The sequence below is a fragment of the Neomonachus schauinslandi genome, chromosome 12, assembly GCF_002201575.2.
Source record: "Neomonachus schauinslandi chromosome 12, ASM220157v2, whole genome shotgun sequence".
In the NCBI taxonomy this organism is placed as follows: Eukaryota; Metazoa; Chordata; class Mammalia; order Carnivora; family Phocidae; genus Neomonachus; species Neomonachus schauinslandi.
In genome coordinates this window covers 86,958,193-86,985,534 of record NC_058414.1, presented here as the reverse complement: position 1 = coordinate 86,985,534, position 27,342 = coordinate 86,958,193, and the positions used below count along the sequence as shown (strand labels likewise).

The window sequence follows — 27,342 nt, the reverse complement described above, 5'->3', positions numbered from 1 at the left end:
TGAAAAACCTGATTAAGTAATAGGCAACAGGCACCATGGAGTTACATGGTGGGGGGGTGGGGGGGTGGGTGTGTGTAGGAGAGTGTGTGTTGTTTTGTAATAGCCATATAAACGATTTTCTATTTTTTCCTCTTCAAAGCTTCACAGAATTACTTTTTCCATCCCGAGATAATTCGTCCCAGGCCGATAATTCAGCAACTGTGGTAGATCGCTACAGATATTACCTTGTGTGTGAAATGATCTGATAATGGGCACTAGTAAGTGGACACCATTCCAGACAATTTGGCCAGGAGGGATACCATGGTGGTATGGACTCCTGGGGGAAGGAATCAAGATACTCATGATGACCACAATATATCAGGAGCCAAACCAAAAGCAGTAGCTATGTTCCAAGAAGAAGTAATATAATGGAGATACAGTTGCACTGTTTGGAAAAATGGGGAAACATAAATGACAGAGAAAGAATTCAATCCCTAGAAGAAGGACAGGCCACAGCAAACAAAACTAACCAGCCAGTCACTCCACCTGTGTATTACATCCTGCTCCTACACACTAGCCAAAAGCAGAATTTCAGCCATTTGCCCCTTTCTCTCCTCCATCAGCAACCTTCCTTTCTCGTAAGTAATACTCTTCTAATACAAACACGCACTGATTTCTTCTATTTAAAATAACATATAAAATGACAAAATACCCTTTGTGTGACCTCAACTCTCCAGCTACCACCTCATTTCTCTGTCCTTCCTGGCAGCAAAACTCACTGTAGGGGTTCCACCTATACTTACAAGTCCCCCGCTCTCCATTTCCTTCTTTAGCCCAGGCCCGAACAGGTTTCGCTCCTACTGGTCCGCAGAAACCACTCTGGTGACGATCACCAACGACCTCTGCGCGGTCCAATCTGTCACTCCGTCAGTGCTCAGTTCAAATGCTGACCCGATGCTGATCCTCCCTCCACCCCGTGACTTGGTTTCCGGGACACCCCACTCTGAATCTGCCTCCTACGTCACCGACTGCTGCTTCTCAGTTGCTTTTGCTGGTTTCTTCTCTTTCAGCAAACTTCTTCAAGTCCACAGTCCTCTTCTCTGTCATGTTTTTGTTCACTCCCGTGAGGTGTTATCTCATCCATGGTTTTAAATACCATTTGCACGTACTCTTTATATGTCGATGGCCAGACCCCTCTCCTTTGGATGCCTGCTCCCTATCTCCATGGGGATGCCTCAGAGATCCCCCAAATTTAAGTCCTCACCTGCCTGCCCTGTGGTGTCCTCCATCTCCATCTCAATAGCTGGTGACTCCATCTTTTCACCACTCAAACAAAAAATCCCAGGAGTCACCTTCGACACCTTTCTTTCTCTTACACTCTAATCAGGCAGGGAATTCCAAATATATTCAGAATTCAACCAGTCCTCACCATCTCTGCTACCACCAACCAGCATGAGCGGTCTTCATCTCACACCCAGACTGCCACATCAGCCCTCAACTGCGCTCCCTGCTTCCATCCTTGTCCCCCTATAGCTTACTCTCAATACGGTGTAAGTCAGATCATGCTGCTCCTAGGGACGGCTCCTACAGTGGCTCCCCTTTTCACTCAGAGGAGAAGTCAGCATCCCTACTGTGCCCTACAAGGCCCTGCATGGTCAGGCCCTCTCTTCTCTTTGGGACGTCCTCCTAATACCCTCTTTGCTCACTTTACCCCAACCACACTGACCTCCCTGTTGCGACTCCTGAAAAGTGTCATGCGGAGTCCTGCCTTAGGGCCTTTGCCTTCTGCCAGGGCACTCTTTCCAGATACTTTAGCCAACTCCCCAAATTCCTTTGAGCCTCTTCTCAAACCTCAACTCGAGCGGGCCCTCTGGAGCACCCTATTTAAAATGGCAGGCTCCTTCTCCTATACTCCAGAGTCTATCTGCCCTGTTCCACTCCCCCCCTGCCCCCACAATACTTATTATTTTAAAATTCTTTGTGTTTATGCATTCTATTTATTCATTGTCTGTCTCCTCTCTTCCATCTCCAACAGAATGTAAACTCCATGAAAGCAGCATCTTGTCTTTTGGTTCACTGCTGTATCTATAAACTCTTATATAAATACCCAATAAACATCTGCTGAATGAATGAAATCCTAGAAACCAATATATTGCTTTAAGGATGGGGTAAACCAACTGTGTCAACAGTTACTGAAATTAAAGAATATTCTGACAGGTTTAATACATTTAGGCAAGGACCTTGGGGCACAGAAATAATTCAGAGCAGAGAATCACAGAACCATTCCCGATAATCTTAGAGGTATCCTGGCAAATGGTGAAAAATGCCTGAGAGCAAAGATGTTCATAAAAGAAAAGAAAGTAAATGACAGAAATCGGGTGAGTTTGGAGTTATAGGCAAAATTCTAGAACAGATTATTAAAGACGGTTTGTGAACAGGAAGTGGAAGTGGTCCTCACTTGGGGCCGGGAAGACCTCCCAACGTACAAGTTACATGCCTTGGTTCCTATCCTAACTTGGGAACTCATTGACTTGACAGAAGAAATGGTAAATCTGGCTCAAGGTCAAGAGTCCTGGCTTCCAAGGGTAATTTGTAAGCTGTTCAAGATGAGCAAGAGCTCTTAACAAAGGTTCAGAAGAGCAGGGAGCAGCGGGTCCTGAAAGTGGAAGGATACCTCGTACTGTCCTTTGCACACCTGTATGTGCCCACTCTGGGGAGACCTCAGGGAGGGGGAGCCGCATTATAAAGATTAGGACTGGAAGGATACCAGCAAGAAATCTAACAAGTCTCTTATAGGGGCAGATGATAAAATACAGGAGGTACTATCATGAATGGTGGTAAGGGTCATCTTTGTCATTAGAATCACAGCTAATCATTTTGGGGGAAACTTACTATTTTGCTAAAAACAGTTCTAGAAGACTAACATTTTCAAAACAACCCTATGAGGGAAGATCTATTATTATCCCTTTTTTGCAGATAAGAAAATTAAGGCACAGGGAGGCTGAGTAACTAGTTGTTCAAGGTCATATAACTAATAAGTGGCAAAGTTAGCATTCAAATGTAGGTTCCAGAGCCTGCCCTTGAGGTATAATCTGGATTCACATTTAGAAAACCCCATGAACTCCTGAAGTACTGAGTAATATAGGAATGAGAATCTCAAAGGAAGTCTCGAGAGGTATGCCATCCCAATTCTCAATTTAGCTCTGTCCTGTTGAACATTTTTTTCAAATGACATAAAGAAACTAAAAGATTGCTTATAAAATCAGGAATGACAAGGAATTTGGGGAAGAGCTAAGATATTCTGATGACAGAATGAGGATTCAAAAATATCGCAAAAGACTGAAATGATGAGCTAAAAATAACATTAAATTTAATGGGTAAACGTGAGATCTTGAATTCAAGTTTAAAAAAATCTTCTACAAATATAGCATAGAAAAGATAAGGCTAATTTCAACCTTACCCCCTACAGCTAACCAGTGGCCATGTCCTACAAATTTGCCTCCTAGTGTCTCTTGATTTGTCCCTTTCCTACCACCTCCTTTGCCTCTTCTTCAATTCAGGAACTCATTGCCTCTCTTCCTCTCCCTCCCCCTCCACACTCTTGCATTTCCAGTCCATCATACACGAAGCTCAGGAAAGTCTCCCTGACGCACAGGTCTGGGCCTGGTACTCCCCATTTATTCTCCCTCAGTGGTTCCCCACTACCTAATTTTACAAGGCCAAGCTCCTTGAGCTTGGTATTCAAGATCCTCCATTTTGGCTCAGCCTTCCTTTCCAAAACCCAAACATTCATCAGTCGTTCTTTCTTTTCCTACTCTTCCCACCTCCTTGACAATGCTCTGGTTCCTTCCTTCAGCTCCTTTAGCCCAAATCCTAACTCCTCCTCATTCTTCACAAGGCCTACTTCCTACCCTTCACGGAGGCGCTCCTGTCCTCAAGTCGTTTCTTCTTCCTAGAGCATGTCTACTTATCTTTTATTTTCTATCACAAATTAACACTGTGGACATACCTGTCTTGGTCTCTGATTTACTTTTCTATTCTCTACCAAGAAGGTAAACTCATTAAAGGTATAATCTCTGACTGACTGACTGCTTTATCCTCACACACTCACATTGTCTCGGATCTGGTAAATGCTCAATACATCTCTGACAAATGCGATTGTACGACGTAATGAGAAGCACCGTGTCCAGCACTGGGTTCTACACAAGGAAGGACTTTTGCTGAACTATCAGGCAACCATACTGGTGCTTCCCCTGCATCCCTGCAATGTCCTTTATTCTGTCCGTCTCCCTACATCCCATCTGTCTTTCTAAGGCCAGCACACATCTCACCTGTGAAATCTTTTCTGACTCCAGTCTCCCCTTCTTTTTCTCTCTCATCTTCCATTCCTTCTACTCTTTTGCCCCACATTGTGCAAGTAGCACCTGATTACATACTCTACTTTCCTATCTATCCTTAATTATATACCACATAAAATTTAGTATCATATACTCCTTTCTTCCCTAATTGTTTCAGGTCTTGTCAACCAGACCATAATTTGTTCCTATTATTAGCTTATTACCAGAAGTGCTATGATCTTTTCCATGGCTCGGTGAGATTTCTGAGCTCAGAGAAAAGAGATCGGAGGGAAAACTAAAGGTTTTCAAGTTCATAACAACGCTTTCTCAGTTCTGCGCATGCTGGAAACAGGTGTAGCTGTCCTGTCATGACGGTAGAAAGGCTCTAGGTTAAGTATCCAGAGAAGCACATTTTAAGAACTAAAAAGAAATCATACTGTAGATTATTAAGGGATCCTAAGAATTCGAAATTGCTTTCCTTTAAAGATCTTTTAGGATCACAAGATGGACCAACCACGATCTGGCATTTCCTCAAAGACAAGTCTTAATGATTCTAGGTTTTCATGGAAGTCCAGGCTGGCACTTTTTCTCTGCCCCTCAATGGCAGGCCTAAGTGGCTCTGTCCCTTGGTCCCTCGCTGTCCCTCTATTGGTGTGACTACACATGCACCTAGGAGGCTATTTCTGTGGCATGTGCTCGACGTCAGAGCCCTTGACAGACGCAAAGCTGGTCCTCCTCTAGGATGGTGGGGAAACAGTGTCTCCAGGCGGGGCACGGGTCAGGCTCACAACCGAAGCTCTACCTGCAGGCCGCCGCACAGGTGTCTTTGTACTCCTGCAGCTTCACGCACACCATGTTGAGGAACTGATCCGAGTACGCGCTCAGGTCGTGCATCAGGTTCATGAGGTCCTGCACTGTCTTCTCCACAATGATGGTGCTCTGGGAGAGGACACAGAAATTCATCAGTTGTTGTTTTTTTTTTTTGAATTCAAGTCACGTGTAGGACAAGGAAGGACAACTGAAAGGATGCTATCATTTAAGACGTGAGTCTCCCGGGAGGATGCGACACTGACAAATACTGATTAAAAACAGCCAAATGAAGTATCTTCCGTGATGCCGGTCTTCCAAAGGCCCGAGAAAGTACTTTCTGCGGAAAGATGCAGGACAGGGGTTTATGGATGGGTTTCATGGAATTCTTGGTATCCACAAGATACGGGTATGGCTTTTAAGAAAGAAAATGCATATTTGGTTGGAGACTGAGTTATCACCTCCAGGGCTGCACTTTGAGATCAGGGACCTACGAAGGGCAGCTCAAAGAAAATGCCCTCCAGGATCCGTTGTAAAAGTTTCAAATCCATCCACCTCTTCAGAACAACAACTAACATTTGTATTGTGCCTTTCAGCTTGTAGAATGTTTTCACATACACAGCATATGTTCTCTTATTTGAGACTCACATTAATCATGGTAATCATTAACACTGGGTTCTTCCAAGTGCAAAGTGCAGGGGTAGGGGGGCGCCTGGGTGGCTCAGTCAGTTAAGCGTCTGCCTTTGGCTCAGGTCATGATCCTGGAGTCCCGGGATCGAGCCCCGCATCGGGCTCCCTGATCAGCGGGGAGTCTGCTTTTCCCTCTGCCCCTCACCCCACTCATGCTCTTTCTCTCTTGCTCTTTCTCAAATAAATAAAAATCTTTTTTTATTTTAAGATTTTATTTATTTATTTATTGGAGAGCGAGCGAGAGAGAAACAGCATGAGAGAGGAGAGGGTCAGAGGGAGAAGCAGGCTCCCCGCTGAGCTGGGAGCCCGAAGTGGGACTCAATCCCAGGACTCTGGGATCATGACCTGAGCTGAAGGCAGTTGCTTAACCAACTGAGCCACCCAGGCACCCTCAAATAAATAAAAATCTTAAAAAAAAATTATTAACAAGTGCAAAGTGCAGGGCTAGGCACGCTACACACTTCAGCTCACTTCATCCTCTCAACGTGCCTACCTGTCAGGTGAGTCCCACAGTCATCCAGTTTAAAGATGAAAAAACAGGCTTAGAAAAGGAAGTAAGCAGAACCAAGGGCTGCAGGCTTCACTCTTTTAACTACACCACTCTGCCTCGGAGCTAGCCCGGAGTTCCCCTGCTTGTAGTCCTACCATTTTCTCGTTAGATCAGAATATTTCCTATTGTTGCTGAGCACTGGCCAAAGGGACTCAGACATATTTTAGAAACAGAATTAGAGCAATATTCCAGGGAAACAATAATAAGCCCATCTTGCAGCTAGAAACTGATAGCACTGTGCAGCAGATCAGCGTTCTATCTGCAGTGAGGCATATTCATAGTCAACTCTAAATCTTGGATTAAGACAAGACTGGGTGGTTGAAACCATTAGTTCATGCCTCTTTCAAAAGGAAAATTACACTGGAGTAAATATTAATCACAAGACTGGCACCTTGGAATCCTTTGATCAATAACTGGTTTGTTGAAGATGAATATGTATTTATATATGTATTTATTTTACATAGAATTATAGAAGCTATGGTAGACTTGGCCATAAAAGTTAACATTAAAAAAAATTTTTTTTTCCTATGCTGACAGTGACCTGTGGAAAAATATCAAAGGCATTTTATTCTGCTTAAATGCAGACTATGGGGTACAGGGTCTTGGTTAATTTTTTTTTCTTCTAAAAATAAAAAGAATGGATAAAATTGTACAGCTTTTCTCAACACAATGGAGGATCAGCTTGAGTTATGAGTTCCATGTGTGTGCTTATTCAAGATTATTTGGCTGCAGAGGTTTCTTATCTTCTGTCCTGCTCCCCCACTACTCCCCACCCCCTCGAAGTAAAATAATCAGAAAGTGAAAAGGAAGGAGCAGTTATATTCTGTAAGGCAAACCTCATAGGAAACCAAATTACAGTCTCTATAGAATCCCCACAAGTTCAACTTCCTTTTCTGTATTGATTTTAAGAATAAAGCACTGCAGCTTCACCCAGATCCATAATCCTGCTCCTCTGTATTTGTGTGAGTGACAGGAATTGATTCTGCTTCGCTACATGTCCCCACGCTGCTCAGAAGAATCTAAAATCCTCATCCTGATTCAGAACACAGGATATCCTATAACATGTGGACAGCAATTAATAAAGGAGAGTGGAGTTCAGCCAACCTAACAAAGCCTCCTTAAAATCTAAAACACCAAAGGGAAGAGGAGCACGGGGAGACTGCTTGGGTTTACTGAGAGAAAGGGCCTGGTTCTATTTCCAATTAAGCTATTGATAATTAACTCCAGGCAGGTTTGGGTAACCTCTTCCTTTCTTATGATTCAATTTGGGTCTTTTAATAACCAAGGATGCTTTGGTGACTCCTCAACTGGCCTTCATCACTCTGGGATTCAGTCAGTGGGCTGGTGCTTTTACACAGAGGGAAAGATGTCTAATTGTTCTCAGGTCATCTCAGGTGTGTTTGGTCTTCCTGATTAGATGGTCAACTTCTCAAAATCAAGAGTGGCATTCTTCATTTCCCTTTGTCCATCTCCCATCCTTCCCCTCCCTCACCAGCTTATGATTTCTCAGGACCTTCAGGACAACGCAACTATAAGAGAAACAGTACTAATAACGTTAGCACACATAAATAAACTTCTCCGAATGTCACATACATCGGGGATGCTAGACATGGGAATCTCTGCATTCTGCAGTCTCGTTGGGTGGGTTCAGGGTGGTCTGTGTTTATTCCTGTGACTGTCGGAGGGGAAGGGGAAAATCAAGCACATGGGAACATCCCCTGGAGATAAAGGTTTTGGGGTAAATAGGAAGTACCTATAAGGGAATGATTAGAATGCCATAGTTTAATTCTAATGATCATGCTCAACAAAAAGCTTATGTGATGCTATATGATTACATACAATTTTCCAGCTATTTGGTTGGTTTACCTTGTCATGGCAGCACTCTGGATAATCAATCACTACACTCTCTTCAAGGAAAATGACACTGTAGTTTGCCAAATGATGGGTATTTTTACAGGGGGAAAAAAGTTCCCATTTTCCAAGAATTTATTACAATTTCCAAATCAGTGGCTCTGACAGATAAGTGTTGAAAATATCAAATTTCTAACAAGGTCAATTCTGTTTTTATTTATTTAATCTCTCTGGCATCTCAAATGATGTACTGACTTGTTATTAATTTTGGGATTTGCCAATGTTGAATATAATGACTTTATAATAAGTAAAACCCTGATTATATTCATGATAATTTCTACCAAACATATCACAAGTGATTCATATTTGTTTAGAAACAACTCAATTCTCATTTCTTGCAACTTATTACCAGGTAATAAAGTCTGGGCATGACATGAAAAATGAGAAAAGGAAAAAAAAATCCCAAGATAGCAGATGCAATAAAAAAGCCATTGCTATGAAAAATAACTAAAGTTTCTTATAGAGATGCACCAGCGGGCTAAAATAGGAAGAGGGTGTACAAGGACCAGCTCTTTGGTTCTGTGCTTTAAAAAAAAATTTAATGAATGAATGAAGATGATTGGACCTTTAAGACCTTGTCCCCTGTTTGCCAAAATGGGGCTCTGCAGCATGATACTAATAGTAATATTATAGAAAATGGACTCTAAGTTCAAGTAATTTGGAAAATGCTGAGTTAAAGAAAACTGAAGTGGTTTCTTCACTGGAGGACTTTGGAAACTTTTACTATGCTAATGTCATTGTGAATCTGAAAGAGGTAAATGTGGTATTCAATCTTCCCTTAATTATTTAAGAAAACATTTTTCATAGCACAGCACAGATCTTTTCACATCTTCCGGAACAGTGCTTCCAGAACACAGTTTGGGAATGACTCGCCAGTTCTCTGGTTGTACTGATGAGGACCCTATGCCTAGCGACATGCTTGAGGACTCATAGGGAGTCCAGCTAGGAGCAGGGTGAGAATCTGAGCCTCTTCCTCCTCAGTCCCTTTCCTACATGCCCAGCCTTTTAAGTTCTGGCCCCTGCCCCACCTCTCTAACCTTCTCTCCAGCTCCACTGAGCATGCTAACCCTGTGCTCCAACCACAAGAAACTATTAGTTATTCCTTGACTGCATCAAGCTACTTCCTGCCTCTGTGTCTTTGAGCTTCCTAATCTCTGGGCCTGGAATGCCCTTCCTAGCACATGTCTGCCATCCTTGAAAATCAGCCCAAAGGCTACCTGCTCTGATTTAGATGCCCCTCCTCAGTGCTACCAGAACACCCTAGGTACAATTTAGCCCAAGCCCTCAATGGAGTATGGCACCCACTGGTTTGCTTGACTGTCTCTTCCGCTAGACTATCTATTCCTTTGATCAGTGACTATCCCTTCATATTTCTACTCCTTAGTAGCGAAGTGTCTGGCATATTGTAGGTGTTCAAGAAATGTTTATTAATGAAAATGCACAGCACATTCAGAATGGTGAAAAGACAGATTTAGAGTAGAATTATGATGCAAAATAGTGAGCCAAAAGCCTAACCTGTGAGGTGGAATCAGACCACAGCCTCTTTATTACTATATTCCTGTATCTTAATTCCCACTGTTCTAATGACTGAATATTTATTGTGACTACAGATTTTAGATTTCTCTACAAAAATATTTTGAATTTCACCTGACTGTATGATTTTCTGTAATGGCAACCCATTATACATACAACCAAATGTGCTAATTTTAAGAAATATAAATAAATTCACAATTCAGGAAAAACAAAACCAAAAACCTTGAGTTTGGAGAATGCAGTCTCTGTATGTGTGCCGTTTTAGTCCCTGGAGCAGGGATGGTTCAGAGATGCTACAAAGACCCCAAGGTTCTTGAAAACTGCTTTAGGAAGCACTTGAGAGGAAACAGTAAATTCAGATACACCCCCACACTACCACACACACACCAGCAATTGTGGAGGGAGGGGACTTCACAAATGTTAGATGAGGACAATAATGTTTCTGTTTATTGGGACACATTCAACTACAAGTCAGTAAAGCTTGCCCTACCATACCGTCCTTCCAGTTATTATCAGCTCCACGTGATAGCTCACTATATAATAGCTACAGTAATGACAGTAATGCTGGAAGCCAAAAGGAAGTCTGCTTCTCCTTTTTTAATCTATATTTTGATTTGTGTGATGTTTAAAATGTTCTGAAAGGGTCTGTTCCTTTAATAAGCTATCTGGTAAAAGTCTATGCATCCAGGGAGCTGGTACCTGAGAAAATGCCCTCCTATTCTCTTCCCCATCATCCTCCACCTCACAAGCAGAGGGATCTGTTAAAAACTTATGTCTCCTACAGAAATGAGTGCTTATGTCCATTGAAAGACATGAACACAAGGAGTCAGAGCAGTTTTATTTATAATAGCAAAAAAAAGGGGCAATTGTTGTGTGCATCAGTAACTGAGGGGGCAGATACCGTGTGGTGTATTCACACAATGGAATACTACAGAGCAATGAAAAAGGACGAGCCACCACTGCATGTGACAACGTGGATGGATCTCACTGACCGTGAGCTGAGTAAAGCATTCAGACACAAAGGGAAACAACGGCATGAGTGCTATTATTGTAGTTCAAAAACAAGCAGAAGTCATTTCTGGTGGTAGAAGTCAGAACAGTGGCCACCCTTGGAGGGGGTGGGTCCTGATTGAGAAGGCGAGAACCTTCCCGGTATTGGAAACATCTTGATTGGGCAGCTGTTCCATGAGTAAACACATACGTAAAAATTCTTCACACTTAAGATTTGTACGCTTTATAGTTTGTAAGTTTAATGTCAAAAGAAAACATTTAAAGTGATATCTGATTATGTTCTCACCAACTCAACTCTTGAATGCACGAGGCCCTGCATTCTTCAGATAACTGGCAAGGCCCTTCATGACAGGGCTTCTGTCTGCTCCTCCAGCCTCACCGGCTACCATTTCCCCTTGCCTCTCTGAGAACCGGCTACCTGGGGCTTCTTCAGTTCTTCATTCCCATTTCAGGGCCCTGTACTTGCCTACAAAGTTCTGTCCCCTGTCTTCCTTTCTTAGAGTACTTTTCCTTATCTTTCAGGTCTCAGCTAAAACCTCCTTTCTGTAGAAAAACTCTTCCCAACCCCCATTAGGTCCTCCTGTTAAAAACACCTACAACATCTCTCTCCTGCCCCTTTGGTTCTACTTCTCTGGAGAACTCAGATGAATACACCTTCGTTAGGGGCGGGGGAGACCCTGACTGGGAGGGACATCTGGTTGGTGGTTACGTACATGCATGTTAGATGTCAGTCGTAAACAATTCTGTCCAACCATTATACAAATGAACAGGTACCCCTTCAACAACTTGTCTGAGAGTACCATCTGTACGTGCGTAAGTATTCTAGTACAGTGGTTTTCACTCATGGGCTATGCTTAAACTGTGAAGATGTAGCCATATTGTTGGCCATACTACTACAGACCACTGGATGCCAACCGTTGGGAAGGACCAGAAGCTGTCTGGGGATAGGGCAGGGAACTTAATTATTAAAGAGATACACCTTTATTACATCAATATTTTCTCTGGGCCAAATAGTAGGCTAACTGCAGGAGATAAAAAGCCAGATGAGACAAGGTTCCCACCCTCCAGTGGTCTTAGATATTAGTAGGAGGAGACCAACGAGTTCACAGATAAAGACAATAAAGTCTCCTAGGTGCTATCCTGGGCAACTGTGTATTTTACAGCAGAGGCAGAGAGAAGGAAAGTTAACTGCACTGGGGTGGGGGTGGGGCAGTGGTGGGAAAGAGGAAGTTGTCATTGAATTGATTTCTGAAAGATCAATAGTGACTTATAGATTGACAAAAATGGGGAAATAGTACTTCAGGTAGAGAGAGCAGCATGAATGTGAAATAGTGTGGGATTCAGGGAAGTGTGAGTTGTTCTTCATGGCTGTGATGAAGGGGGTGTGTGTGTATGTGTAGATCGGGAAGGCTGTGACAGGAAGTCAGAGCTAGATGTTGGAGGTCCTTGCATAACAATATGTGTACTTGGTACCTAAATATTTGGAATATCCCCCTTTTACCCTCTCCAGCAAGAAAATGCAACAAACTAATCCTGTCTGATGTCACTAACCATTAGATGATCCACTCCAAGTGTAGGAAGGTAATTTCAAAAGGTTCTACTCTTGAGAAAAGACAAACTTCTATAACCAACAGGGAAATACATTCTGAAGCTCCATTTGGCAGGGTGAAGAGAATTACAGTTTATAAATAGGCTTAATCAAAGAAAATATAAGGTCAAATTTTGGGCAACCAGCAATACTATCTCTCTTTAGAATTCACATACGTGATTGTAAAATTTACCTGTCAGTTAATAACTTGGAAAATGTATACGATGTAAACTACTCATAATATTTTCTTAGCATTTTGGCTAGAGGATCACTATGCTTGAATAAAATCTGTGCCTAACATATCTTCTAAGCACAGCTGGCTCTTTATGAGGTTTATTTACGGGCTTGTGATTTCATATTCAAAACAAAACAATGTAGCAGGAAAGGGGAAAGAAGTATACAACAGTTGTGCTTAATTAGACTGTCAGATCCCAGGGGGTATCTTTGTTTCCTTACATGCTTCCGATCAGTATGACTGTATATCCAGGTTATCAATTCCCCTGGATAGGTAATGGAACCCAGGGAGTGGAAATATATCAATGAAGAGGTGAACGTTGGCACCTGTAAGAGATATACTCAACTCTAGCCCCCAACACACACACACACACACACACACACACACACACACACTCTTCCAAAATACCTTAAGGTTGCTATTCAGCAAAATACACAGTGCTACAGAAGATACAGAAGTAGAACAGTATTAGTAGCTATAGTACTTCTTTTGTGCCAAGCAATGCTCTTGAAACAAGCGATATTTCAAGAGAAGATGCCAGTTAAGTGCAAAAAACACAGTAGGGAAATAGCAGTGAAAAGGTGGGAAAGACTGAACTGGGATCTGGAAGATGGGTGAGGTTCAGAATACATGGGGAGGAAGCAGCAAGGTATTTCAGACCAGGGAAAAGCTGGTCTTATGTAGCAAACAGGAGACAAGTGTGGCTGGAGGGGGAGATTCCTGTTGAGGAACCAGAGGAGAAAGGGTTGACTGGCCAGGGGGAGCCCGCCTGAGGAAGGCCTGAATGTCAGGCTGAGGGCTTCCTCCTGTGGGGACAGAAGCAGGGCAGTGGATGAGGGGGTGGATGGAGCTCAGAATCTCAATCTTAAGAGACAAAAGGAACCCTTGCTATCCACAGTCCAATTCTCTGGCTTTAAAAAAGAAAATCAAAACAAATATTGAAGGGCCTGTCAAATGTACACAGCTAGCTTATGACACTTCAGAATCTAGAATCCAGGTCTCTGAGCTCCCTCTGGCCAAAGCTGACGATTAGAGCACCAAATGGAGTAAATTATTATAGTTGATGATTTTTATTGAAAAACATGAAAAATCAATACAGGAAGAAAGAAAAAAACTTGTTTGTCACCCTTCGAGGTGACTATCGAATCAAATTCTTTGAGACCTGATAAAGAGAAAGAATTATGCATTTACTCTGTCTTTCCAGTAGGGACCATATCTATTTCAGGATTATCAAATAGGGAAAGCTCTCCTTTAATGAAGAATGCCAACTAGGAAATACAGAAGACGTAACAGAATTAGAAAATCATTTTATAGCCTCTAATAAAACAAATGATTTGGGTAAAGATTATCAATTGGTGTTAAAACAAACAGATGAAAGTTGACAGGGAAAATGAATGTTTTTGTAGTGGCAAAGATACACCACACAGATTACTTTCTGGTCACACAAGGAAAACCATAATTGCATGATGGAGGGACCAGATGGTCACAACTCTCACCCAGGGGTCAACCTTCACATCACTAATGTTAGGAAGCCAGCTCTTACAGGTCTGCGGACGTGATGGAACGTGAAACCTAACATCATCTATTATATATTCTTCCTGACACCATTTAACTTCAATCTAATCACACTTTTAGATCTAACATCGAGTAAGAGGAAACTAAGGAAGCTATGAGATGAATACAGAACATGGGATATTGTAGAGCACAGGTGGCTGGGTCTGTTCAACACAGCAGCGTTGGGGGAAAAAAGGACTGTTCTAGATTAAAAGAGCCGCATCACAATTACAGTCCTAGATGGAATCCTAGTTTGGCCAAACTAGTTGTAAAGAACATTTTTGTAAAGTGTGGAAAATTTCAAATTTCTAGATATCAGAAGATATTAAGAACTTACTGCTCATGCTCATAACTGTGACAATGTGATTGTGATAATGAAGAAAATGCTCTTGCTCTGTAGAGAAGTAATACTAAGGTATTTTGGTAGGAAATAGCTTGAAGCCTGGCTTCAAACATGAGAAAACCAGATGAAACATATGAAATACTAGTTCTCAGATGCTGGAGAAGGAAAGTAATTGAGGTGGGCCCCACGAATGCCCCCAGCTAGTTTCCAGGCCATGGTGCAGGAAAGGCGGGACCTGCATGGAGCCTGGGAGTCGTACTGAGTGAAGGAGAGAATCTGGAGCTTTGGAAGATTAAGGCAAGTAGGGCTTTGTGGAGTGAAATACTGGAGGGGAAGGAGGTGTACATTGAGAGCAAGGGAGAGGGAGATTGAGATCTTTCTGGAGGTCTTTAGCAGGGTCCCCTCAAATCTTTGGCTGAGTACTGATCTGTGCCCGTGGGGCAGGAATTACTAATACTGGTGAAAGAACTACCTGGAAAAAGCAGGTAGAATTCCCAGACTTCACACAGGGCGAGGGATGGTTCCCATTAGCCAGAGTGGATGAGCAACCTCATAGATATGGCAATGGGTTAAGTCCTCAGGAAGGTACTGCGCCTCGGGTAGTGGGGTCAAATTAGCCTTAGACTAAAGGTTGCCCTGGACATGTCTCACAAAGCCTGGAAGCAAACCTCGAAATGATCAGTGTAATTCTATCACTAAAATGTGTCCTAAAACAAAGCTCAATAATATTTAAAGCACTACAACAAAATCCAGCACCCAAAAATGTTAAATAAATAAATAAATAAATAAATAAATCACCATGCCCAGCATTCAACAAAAGGTTACCTGGCATGCAAAGATGTGAGAGACTACATAAGAAAAAGGAAAATCAGTTAAGAACAGTCCCAGAAATGACACAGATAATAGAATTAGTAGACAAGGAGGTTAGAACCACCATGATAAATATGCTCCTATGTTCAAGAACATAAAGCAAAACGTGAACATGACAAGAAGAGACATGGAAGACACAGCAATAGAAACTATCCAAAATAAAACACAGAGAAAAAAATGACAATGATGAAACAGAGTCGGTGAACTGTCTGTGGGACAATATCAAGCAGCCTAATATATGTAACTAACGTTTCCAAAGGAGGTGGAGGGCAGAAAAAAAATATAATGGCTGAACCTTTTCCACATCTGATGAAAACTATATGCCCACAGATCCAAGAAGCTCAACAAACCTCAAACGGAAGATGACAAAGACTATAGCAAGGCACGCTATCACCAAATTGTTGAAAACCAGTGAGATTAACAGAAAAGAATCTTAAAAACAGCAAGGAAAAAGGAAATGAAGTCTGAAAGGAAAAATGAAGAATTCAGGCCTTTTGAGTCCCATTTCAATGTTCTCTCTAGTGCCCCCAACACTGTGCCCGGTCCTGGGGAGGGTGGTGTGAGACGGAGGTGGACGACGCTGACACATGGAGGTGAGAGCCGTAGGACATCACAGCAAGCAGACTGCCCGGGGCCCCAGCAGGAGTCCACGGTGGCTTGACCAGCAGTGAAAGGGCGAGAAGAGGACCCGAGAAAGAAAAAAAGAACAGGGACAAAGAAAAAAAAGTGAGGAAAACAAAGTATGCAAAAAGCCAAGAAAGAAGAGTTTCAAGGAAGAGGGGTCGTGTAAGGGCCTCTGATCTTTATGAACAAACTACTCACAAAATCCTCCAACAGAGAAGGAAAAATCTCCAATGTTAGACTGACTCCAGGTAACAGTGTGCCCTGGAACTTTATATCCCAGTTGTGTATTTCTAAATATTCTCTTTCTGCTTAAAGGGCCCATATTATTCCATGCCCTACCATCTAATTATATACATATTAAAAAACAAAACCAAAACCAAAAAACCCGTCCTTCATTCTTTTCCTTAACCCAACCAACACAAAATTGTTTTTTAAAAAAGGTAATTTATGGGGCGCCTGGGTGGCTCAGTCAGTTAAGCGTCTGCCTTCGGCTCAGGTCATGATATCAGGGTCCTGGGATTGAGCCCCGCACTGGGCTCCCTGCTCAGCGGGGTATCTGCTTCTCCCTCTCCCTCTGCCTGCCGCTCCCCCTGCTCGTACTCTCCCTCCCCGTCAAATGAATAAATAAATAAAATCTTTAAAAAAAAAATAAGGTAATTTACACAAAGAAAAATTTAATAACAAGAAGCAGCATAAAAGTAAAAAGGCATGAAAAAGAACAAATATAGGTGAACCTCCATGAAACAGGTATATATTCAAAGATAACCAAAGATAATCAAGTTAACTTGATTGATGAATGTAAAATACTCAAGTACCCTTATTTCCTTTCTCTTATTTTGGATAATACCTGTAAAAATAACCAGCATTTATGGGATAGAAAAAACATGAATGTGAGAACAAGCTACCTACCTGTCTATCCATCTGCCAGTCTAGCCAATATTTACTGAACACCTACTACGTGCCAGGCATCATCACTATGCGACATTCTGGAAATATAACAATTACAAAGAAGGGTGTCACACAGAGGTCTAAGAGCTTTATAGGCATGGGATCGAGTCCCGCATCGGGCTCCCTGCTCGGCGGGAAGCCTGCTTCTCCCTCTCCCACTCCCCCTGCTTGTGTTCCCTCTCTCGCTGTCTCTCTCTCTGTCAAATAAATAAATAAAATCTTTAAAGAAAAAAAAATATAGGCATCATCTCATTTAACTCCTTATAAATTCTATTTAACTATCTATAAGATGGGTATTACTATCCCCATTTTACAGCTGAGGAAACTGAAGTACTAAGAGATCAAAGAGTTGTCCAAGGACACGCAACTAGAAGATTGTAGCTTCAGTCAGGATGTGAACCCAGGCAGCCTGAACCTTTTGCTGCTTCTAGTAAAAAGAGAAACAGTGAGTGATGAGTTATCTCTTCAGGCAGGCTTTGATGCCAGGTACGGCCGGTCAAGGCAAGTAAGGACTGACTATGGAAGGGTGTCACCATGACCTTCAGACGACGGTTTCAGTGCTGCCGCTGGTGGAACCAGAACCAGATTTATGGGAAGCTGTGGAGGCAGCGTGTGGTGAGGGGACACAGCCGCTCATCTGAGACATCTGTTAGTGAGAGGTAGGTGTGAAATAACTCAGCAAGGAGACAGGACAGAGTCAGGATAGGAAATGGAGACTGAACTCTGCTGCTGGTCACTAGGCTACTGTGTATGAGCAGCCTTCCGGGGGCAGAGGCCACGCCAATGCCAGCAGCCCAGCCAAGAGTGAGGCAGCGAGGGCTCTAGGCTCCTGTCTCTTCGTACTTTCCTGATATCTGGGCTCTTTCGTTCACCCAGAATGGCTATCTCGTGCGAAAGCACTGGACTATGGACCTCAGAGACTGCCATACAGGCTCAGGCTAATAATCCAAACTATCTTAAAGTTATCTTTCTGAAATGATGTTTTTGCTTAATTTGCCATCCCCTGCTAACAATATCACCATAGCGATTTCTAACACCCTTCTTCCCGAGAACTCAGAGAACTTCGCAAGTATCTCAGTCAATATCCCAACAGATTGTGAGAAAGTGGAGCAGTCCTTATCATCCCTATTTTTTAGCAAGTCTAACACTTAAAGCAGTTTCAAGGAACAAGTATAACACTTAGGAAGACGTTTTTAAAGAACTCCAGAATATCAAGCTGCCACCAAAGGTGGCCTTAAGTGTTTGCATTTCTTTCTATTTCTCAAATCCTCGTTCCACTCTGACTCGTTTCTGTCATGTTACAAAGCATCTGTATTCACAGAAACCCTTCTCTTGAGGTAGTAGTATTATTCAAGCGTTTTATGTGATTATTTTGTCCTTTTAAAGATTTCGCGTCCTTAGCTGCTCCATTTAGTGCCAACAACCAACCAAAGCTGGAAATTCACAGAGCAGGACCTTTATGTTTCTTCTTTTTTGCCGGCAAAGAAACAAACTTTGGCAGGATGCTGTTGAATTTAGTTCATCAGGATCCATTGTGGTAATTTCTGATCTCATGTAGGCCTCTCTCTTCATCAATAATGTAAATCCAGGAAGGATAAATGCGAATGACTCATCTCCCAAACTTGGGAAGGTGGGTTAAAGGCCAAGTTGGTGGGCAGGCTGGAATGTCACTGTGGTTGACAAAGAATATGACACTCCTCGAGAATGAAGAAAGGAAGAATAACTTGTTCAGTGTCTCAAAGTTAGTCTTAAAACCATATTCGGAGTCCAGGTCTCCTGTGTCTTCGTCATTTGACTTTTGCCCAGTGGCGCATACTGGTTTGCTCAATGTGCAGCGATCATATGGAGCCGTTAACTTTATTCCTAGAATAGGCTGGGATGCTGGGTTTGCAACAGCCAGTTTTGTCAAAAACAAGGCCTATTTTTTAAAAATGTATTCACAAAAAAAAACAAAATTAAAGAAATTTAAAAAATAAAATAAAAATGTATTCGCTCTTCACAAATTTTTTCGTCTCTCCCAGGATGAGGCATATCTGAGTTGTATCTCTACCCTTGAACAAATTTTCCCTTGTGTGTGCATGCTTGCACGCTTGCTCGAACGCTGTCTCCCCCAGCCAGTTCCATATGTTCTATTTTACTGGAAGCCAAGCTCCCTGCGCATTCTTCTCCTAAGAGGGCTCCAGATCTCACCTCTGAGGTACATGAGTAACTGAGGCTGAAACAATGTGTAGGGAAACTTGTCAGCATAATTGATTGTTAGATGGAATGAGCCACCGAAGACAGGTGAGCCTGCACAGAGTGGAGCGAGTGTGTGCGAAGTGTGTGTCTCCCACTGGGTCGGCCGGACTTCCTCCTCTGACACGTTGATTTATATATTCGTAACGCTTCCCTAACGACTCGTGTCCACACTGTGGGTCACTGAGCCTCCTGCCAAAGAGGAAGAAAGAAGAAACATAAAGGTCGTTTACGAAAAATTTATACTTAAAATCCAAAGATAACATTGTGACAGCTGAATCTTTGTGTACTTAATTTCTCTTAATTTCGTTTCGAGTGTAATATTCTTTGTCAACCACAGTGACATTCCAGCCTGCGCACCAACTTGGCCTTTAACCCACCTTCCCAAGTTTGGGAGATGAGTCATTCGCATATATCCTTCCTGGATTTACATTATTGATGAAGAGAGAGGCCTACATGAGATCAGAAATTACCACAATGGATCCTGATGAACTAAATTCAACAGCATCCTGCCAAAGTTTGTGTGAAACGAATGGCAGGAGAACCACCCACATACTGCCCAGGAAAGCAGCTTTGCTCCTGAATCCAAGAACGGTTAGCGGTTAAAAAATCAGAATAGTGAAGCTTTGATGTGTTTCCTTCTAAGACAATCTCTTCACACAGCAAACACCCACGCCCACTGGGAAGGATATAGCCAACACATGTACAATAATTTCCAGACTTTAGGAGTTCACCAACCAGGAAAAATAAATGAACCAACATAGATCCAACTCTTTATTTTGCCAAGTTATGATGCTTAAAATAAAACAAAACAAAAACGGATCACTTACAATACCACTCTTTTTATAAAAGTATGATAAAAACATGAATATTTTAACACTAAGAAAATGGAGGAAAATATCAGAAAAAAGTCCTTTCCAAGAAAGTAAACTGGAAAACACACACACACACACACTACACTGACCCTAGTTTTCCCATTTCCTGTGCATCCCATGTTAGACTGGCTGGCCCAGGTGGGACTGAACTGGGGACCACTGCACTACGATTGGAGGGGTTAGGAATCACTATCAGAGCACATGCTTTCCAGATCACTATGCCTAATGAGACACAAATGCCAAAGGACAGTGTTCAACTGTTGTGATTGTGCTCAACCTTGGGGTGGGGTGGGTTTTGATTTTAAGTAGGAAGTCATCATTCTACCAAACTGGGGCTTCATAGTTATTCTAGAGTCTCTTATTAGACCAGGGATGAGAAGATGAGACAGACTCATATGTTTTTAAAAGCAAGAGAAATTAAGTACACAAAGATTCAGCTGTCACAATGTTATCTTTGGATTTTAAGTATAAATTTGTTTAAAACACAAAATTAATACAAAACTCAAAAGTATTAGATGGAATAATAAAATTGTTCAAAGTCTCTTCATGTGGGTAACTTGGAAGGCACTTTAAGAGCATGCGGATACAATTTGGAAAGAAAACTCTAATGATTCATAAAATTACCACAATTCCCATGTAACTGAAAACAATAGAGCCTACTGCAAAATACAGACAGAGCATTCAATTCATTTTAATGGTTTCTCATTTTTCTTTTAAACTCTCTGCTCCTTTTATCACTAAGATTTTTTTTTTTAATGAAAAGTAGAATGTCCCTGCTGCCCATTTTCTTCTTGTATTGTTTCCCTTTTGTTCTAAAAATGAGGGTAAAATTAAGTGCTTAGATCACTAGAGATTTCCAGATGGTCAGACAAATGGGTCCTGAGGCTCCTGGGCTTGCGGTTTTCATAGACACGGACAGACATCTCTCACTCGGTCTCCATGGCTCTTGCTCAATACAAATTTGATTTAGCCTAAGTACCTTCAGTGTGTGACAACCACATTTCTGCCTAGAATGAGGCTCCAAATTGGCTTAATTGCTTCAATCAAAATGGGAATTTTCTATGTATTTCTAAAGTATCCCTTTATTTTCCAGGGACATATATTTGCAACAAGACAGAAAAAGTTTATATTACATATATTTGAATCTTCGCAGATTATGCGGAAATGCGACTATTTTTCTTCTTATTTGTTGTCTCCCTTCCTGCTCTCGACCCCTCCTCTGGTTTATTTTGTTAATCCTTTCCCTGGTTCCCTAGAGCTACTGTTCCTGTGTCACCACCCCAAGGCCAGGTCTGCTCTTCCTTATTTTCATGTGTTTCTTTTGCTCTTCTAGAATGGAGAACTTCAACTCTCCACCACACAGCAAGTCTGCAGGTCAGAGCTGGATAACAGCTCCAAGTGTAGATTCTGGTAAATACGTATGCATATGTTGCCTATTGTATGCCACACATTATTCCAGGTGCCCTTAAACTGTTAACTCATTTATTTATGAGGTAGATACAATTATCTCCACTTGCCAGATGATAAAACTGAGGCATTCAAAGCTCAAGTTCAGGAACAAGCCTGAAGTAACACAATACAGTGAATAGTACCGTCTGAGGAAAAGCCAGTCAGTCTGGCTCCAGAGTCCTGGCTTTTAAGAAGAATAAAGAGGAGGAGGAAGGAGAAGGAAGGGGGAGGGAGAAAACAGGGGTACAAAGAGAGAATTAAGATGAGCGGGATGGGGGGAAGGGCAGCCTAGGAGTGGCCATGGGTCAACTGTAAAAATCTGGGCTTGGCGTTCCTGAGGGCTCTGGGCAAAGAAATGGAAGGCAGGCATGGCCACGATGGAGGAAGAGTTTTGTCACCTTGAAGAGAAACGGTAATTGATGTGGCTGAAGGTCATTAGTGACAGTAATATTGGCAGCAGAAGAGAGTCCCGTGACTGGCAATGTGCTGGGAAATGTTTGACCACTGGCTCTCCAGGGAGACAAAGGGAGTCCCGACTGGTAGTGCTTGCTGGTTTCCATGTGGATACACTCCCAGCATGGCTAGATTTCACTACCAATGTGATGTCCCTGAACTTACAGCTGGGGAGAGATGCCCAGTAACATCCAGAAAAAATATAGTATTTCTGGCATTAGCTCAATTGATGCAAAAACCCAAGAGCATAGATAATAGTAAAATGTAAAATAATCAAGAAGTGATGGGTTTGAGTATTTATTTCCTTTGTTTTTAGTATTTTAGAACTTACTTTTTTTTTTTTAAGATTATTTATTTATTTGAGAGAGATACAGTGAGCACGAGCAGGAGGAGGGGCAGAGGGAGAGGAAGAGGGAGAAGCAGACTCCCTGCTGAGCAGAGCCTGATGCGGGGCTCGATCCCAGGACCCTGGGATCATGACCTGAGCCGAAGGCAGACGCTTAACTGCCTAAGCCACCCAGGCGCCCTAGAACTTACTTTTTAATAATGACTGTGTTTAATAGCCGGCTTACAAAATTTCTGAAAATTTCACAACCAGCTCTTAGAAGCCTGTAGGAGCCAGCAGCCACAAACCATGGGGGTGATGCACCGAATACATCTATTCTCACCTAGGTGGATGGACAGCGATCTAGAGACTTGAACCTCATAAAGTCCCAGATTCACCACAATGAAGAAATGAATGCAGGAAGAGGGAGACAAACGAAAATGGCAGAGCTTGTGAAAAACAAATTATCTACTCTAATCTGAGGAATGAAGAAAGAGGTCAAGTGTGAAAAAGAGAGTTTGAGAAGGTAAGTTCGGAGAAAGCCTGAGTCTGTGTTCTCGAAGATGCTACAGACACCACGAGTGGTAAACCAGAGAACCCTGCAGAATGGTGCCACCCATCCGCACGCTCCCTAAGTGAGGTCTTGCATCTTCATTCTCTGTTCTATGTAGACTCTTTATTTCTGGATATGGACAGAGGTCAAGCTGGAGACAGAGGACATTTCATGAACTGGCAAGCTTTAGGTGAACATTAATGACAAACTGTGCAAAAAGAACGTAAGATCAGGAACTCAACAAATACTGTTTGTATGCACATCTAGATATGGCACAGAGAAAAATGTGCATGCAAAGCTCTGAACCACACAGAAGAAAAGCTCAACTATCAGAGGGAACTGGCAATCTTTGGAGAAAGCCAATCTGTCTCACTCAGCAAGGCTTCCCCCGAGTCAAGCGCGATCATATTCAGTAAATGTATTTTTCACTAAATGAGTTTCCATTATATCTGTTCCATGAGGTAACTGTCTTTGAAATTCTTGTCACTTGAATACAAAGGGACACTGTGTGTGTATGGCTGAGACCTATTTTTTATGGAAAACTTTCTGCCTTTTTCTTTGTTGCTCAAGATTCTAGTAATATTTGAGAATTCATGAGCTCACAAAGGAATGCACATTTAAAATTTCTGACCTCCAGCTCTTCATATAACCTTACTAGGTGCAGCCCAATAGAGAATTTTTATGTATACAGCACTTATCAAATGCTTGTTGAATTCAAAGATTAGTGCAAGATTCATCTCATTACTCCAAACTGCCAAATAATGGGCTATTTTGTTAATTGACATCTGAACATATAATTGTAACTGGCAACCCTACACAGCAGAGCACCTTAGGTCAAAAAACCAGCTAGCTTCCAGATCCCAAGGGGCAGAGTGTGGATTGAATTGGAAGTTAGTTAACATAGTTCTCACTTTTATAATTGCAGAGAGGAAGCACAGCTGCAAGCCTCAGGATGGCTTTGGTAAAGCCAATACTGAGACTGAGGTCCTCTCAGTTTTATTGAATATTGTGTTCCCGCTCCCCTGGTCTCCCCTTACTTGAGCAGTAAGGATTTCCTGCCATAAAACTCCGGTTGATGTGGTACAACTTAGATACAGAAGAGTATAATGTCTAATGAAGAATAATGTCTAACCTTTCTTTATCTACTTTTTCCCGGAACAATCGCTTAGTGAATATGCCTGAGCATTTACGACAAGCATCTCCTACTGCGCTAAGGAGATGTAAACACAGAAGTGGGGCGTGGGGGGTGGAGGGAACTGAGCTTTGTTAAGTACCTTCTGTGTGCCCGGGATTATGCTAACCAGTGCCACACATATCATCTCATGTAGTACTCATGTAACTCATCTGACAGAGAAGATAGAGAGCTTCAGAAAAGTTCAAGTCCCTGTCCAAGATAACACAGTAGGTCATGGGGCCCAGAGCTGCCCTCAGACTGATCCCACTCCAAACCCGTGCTCTTTTCCACTATTCCCCTTGGCAACTTAAATCCCAAATTCTCAGGCCAGGCAGGGCATTAGGAGACACAGTCCAGTTTTAGTCTTCTTGGAGAGGATATAAAAGATGTACACACAGAAATTCAGCTACCCACATGTGGAATATACGAGCGCCTTTCATCATGGCCTGAGATACTCTCAAAGGTTTTATAGACAAGTTACAATCTGAGTTGGGGCCTTCAGGGAAGGTGGATAGAAAAGATGGATGGACCCTAATGGCATGCGGAGGTAGAAAAAAAGAAAGAGGACAGGTATTCCACATTCCTCCAGTTACCTGAGAGGAGAGGCAAGGCAGGGCCTTCTGAGTAAAGACACAGGTAACAGGAGTGAGAATGATGTACCTAGGTGAGAATTTACTTCTGGGTAAGGAAAACAGATTTAACAAACACTTGCTCCCCAAATCTCTGAAGTGACAGTAAAGAGGTTATTTTTGTCCAAGACATAAACCTCTAAGGATTAAGAAGAACAGGAGGGGAGAAGACAAAGGTAACACAACTCTGGAAGCTGGAAAGCCCATCAGAGTGGTCAATGGTTCTAACAGACTCAAGAAAGTACAATCCTAGGTCAGAAAGTGGAAAGCTGAAAAGCAAACCAATATCTGCTGTGAATTTCCGACAGCCCTAGGCACATCTGGATGTGGGGGCAAAAGGAAAAGAGTGGTTACTATAAGGATTAGTTGAAAGTCTATTTAGGAGGGAGTCAGTTTCTCAGATCCTTCCCCCCAGTGGAAAACAGGGTGGTCTCTCCTCATCTCTGGTAAAAACCTGAAGGCTTATTCTCTGTAAAACAGAAGATCTCTGGACTAGGAGACAGGATAAACAATTAAGAATGGGGGAAAAAAACAACAGGAGAATTAAGTGAATTTATGCATATTGGAGGCCAAGAAACCCCAGCCCTCTCTCCCATTCTCTTCCCATTTGGTTTCCTGGATGCTGGCAGGGAGGTCTTCGATCTCCAGAGAGCAGATCAGAAAATCCTCTGCGGAGCCTGTTCCAAGAATGACCTAAAGATACTCACATTGGAGGTTTCCCAAACAAATGGCCCAATCAAATCTTCATGGTTCTATGACCCCAGCCCAAGCCAGGAAATGAGATCAGAAGAATAAATAAAAGCTAAAGAGCTCTTGCCTTTAATACTGGAAAAGCAGAATCTCTTTGAACCAAACTCCACCTAGAATTATTCCAAAAGACAGTTTAAAGTATTATAATTTACCTACAAGAGCAAATCCTTCTTATTTTTTACCTTCTGTGTTCCTGGGAATTATTTGATTCCCAAATTGATGAAATAACCTCAAATTCATGCTGGTTTAAATGAGAAGGCCATTAGCACACATGCTTTAAAGATCCCTCGGAATCATACAGGGAGATAACTCACAGTGCAGTGCACACGCTATCATCTTCCTTTAATTAAGTTAATCAATACACATTTGCTCAGGGTTCTAGTGAGAGGACCTGGTGTCTTTCAATATGCACACCTACCTCTGAGGCTTCTAAAAATTAGTCTTTGGGAGGTTTAAGTAAGTGATTAGAGTTTTCCGCTGTTACCCTACAGGTCATACCATGTATCACATTTAAGTAGATGTGGCAGGATAATCTTCTGAGACACTAAATCGCGGCCTGACACAGGAAATGCAGGGGGGCAGGTGGAAGGGGGGGAAGAAGGACTCAAAAGAGATTCTTCTCCTTCCCTGCTCCCATTTGCAAAAAAAGAACCAAATCTTTGTTTCTCCGGGGAAAGGATTAAGAGCTTCCTTTTGCCTCAAGGAGCTCCCCAAAAGAAAATCTACCACCCAGGTCTCTGGGAAAGGAAGAAGCTGGACTGCTTGAGTGAGAAGGGGCAGAAGGTCTGCATGCTTCAAAAGGATGATGGCAATGATGGAAATGATGGCAACACCAAGCTTCTCCTGAGTGCCGACCAGGTGTCAGGAAGTTTGTATAGCAATATGCAAGTCAGAAATTTACACGTTAATTTACTTACTTCTTTGGACAGCCTTGTGAAGAAGGTACTGTTATTGCTATTTTGTTTCGGAGAGCGGACAAGCAGAGGGCAAGCGGGGGGGAGGAGCAGAGAAAGAATACCAATCAGACCCCCCCCCCCCCCCCGCAACCTGCCCTGCATTGTGAGCTCGGAGCCTGATGCGGGGCTCAATCTTAGGACCCTGAGATCATGATCTGAGCTGAAATCAAGAGTCGGATGCTTAACTGACCGCGCCACTTAGGTGCCCCTGTTATTGCCATTTTACATGCACAATAATTCTTCACTATTCACTTTCTTTTTTCAGACCAGGATTTCTCAAAATCCCAATTCCTAACAGGTGGTTTACTTATTTCAAAATAATATTTAACAAAAAAAATTCCAGTACAACCATACCTGTTATATATAATTTCTTACACTCCCATCTTTGATGATTTTTCTAAAATATATTCAAATATGGAAAAAAAGTGAATAAAGACACAAATGTTCACCTAACACATAAATTCACTTAAAATAGTTCATATATTTAAATGTAAATGCAAAGCTATAAAAGTCCTATTAAAAACACAGGGGAGAAACAGGCTCCTGCTCAGCAGGGAGCCTGACTCTGGGCTCGATCCTAGGTCCCTAGGATCATGACCTGAGCCCAAAGCAGACACTTAACCAACTGGGCCACACAGTAATCAGAGAGAGAGAGACAACCCATGAGAGACTCTAGGAAACAAACTGAGGTTTGCTGGAGGGGAGGCTGGGTGGAGGGATGGGGTAATTGGGTGATTGGGCATTAAGAAGGGCACTTGATGTGATGAGCACTGAGCGTTCTATGCAACTGATGAATTACTGAACTCTACGTCTGAAACTAATGATGTACTATATATATTGGCTAACTGAATTTAAATTAAAAAACATAGGGGAAGGGGCACCTGGGTGGCTCAGTCGTTAAGCGTCTGCCTTCGGCTCAGGTCATGATCCCAGGGTCCTGGGATCGAGCCCCGCATCAGGCTC

General features: G+C 42.4%; 1 protein-coding gene across 3 annotated transcripts in view; it reads right to left on the bottom strand.

The window, feature by feature from the left end:
• The window catches only part of EXOC4 (exocyst complex component 4), a 747,671-nt gene that overhangs the window by 155,574 nt on the left and 564,755 nt on the right, over positions 1–27,342 (bottom strand). Inside the window, exon 12 of one of the 3 annotated variants that reach the window (XM_021692997.1) lies at positions 5,119–5,255. The exons of the other annotated variants lie outside the window; for them this stretch is intronic. Coding sequence (XP_021548672.1) covers positions 5,119–5,255 — 137 coding nt within the window. The remainder of the gene's footprint in view (positions 1–5,118; positions 5,256–27,342) is intronic. 3 annotated transcript variants of the gene reach the window in all.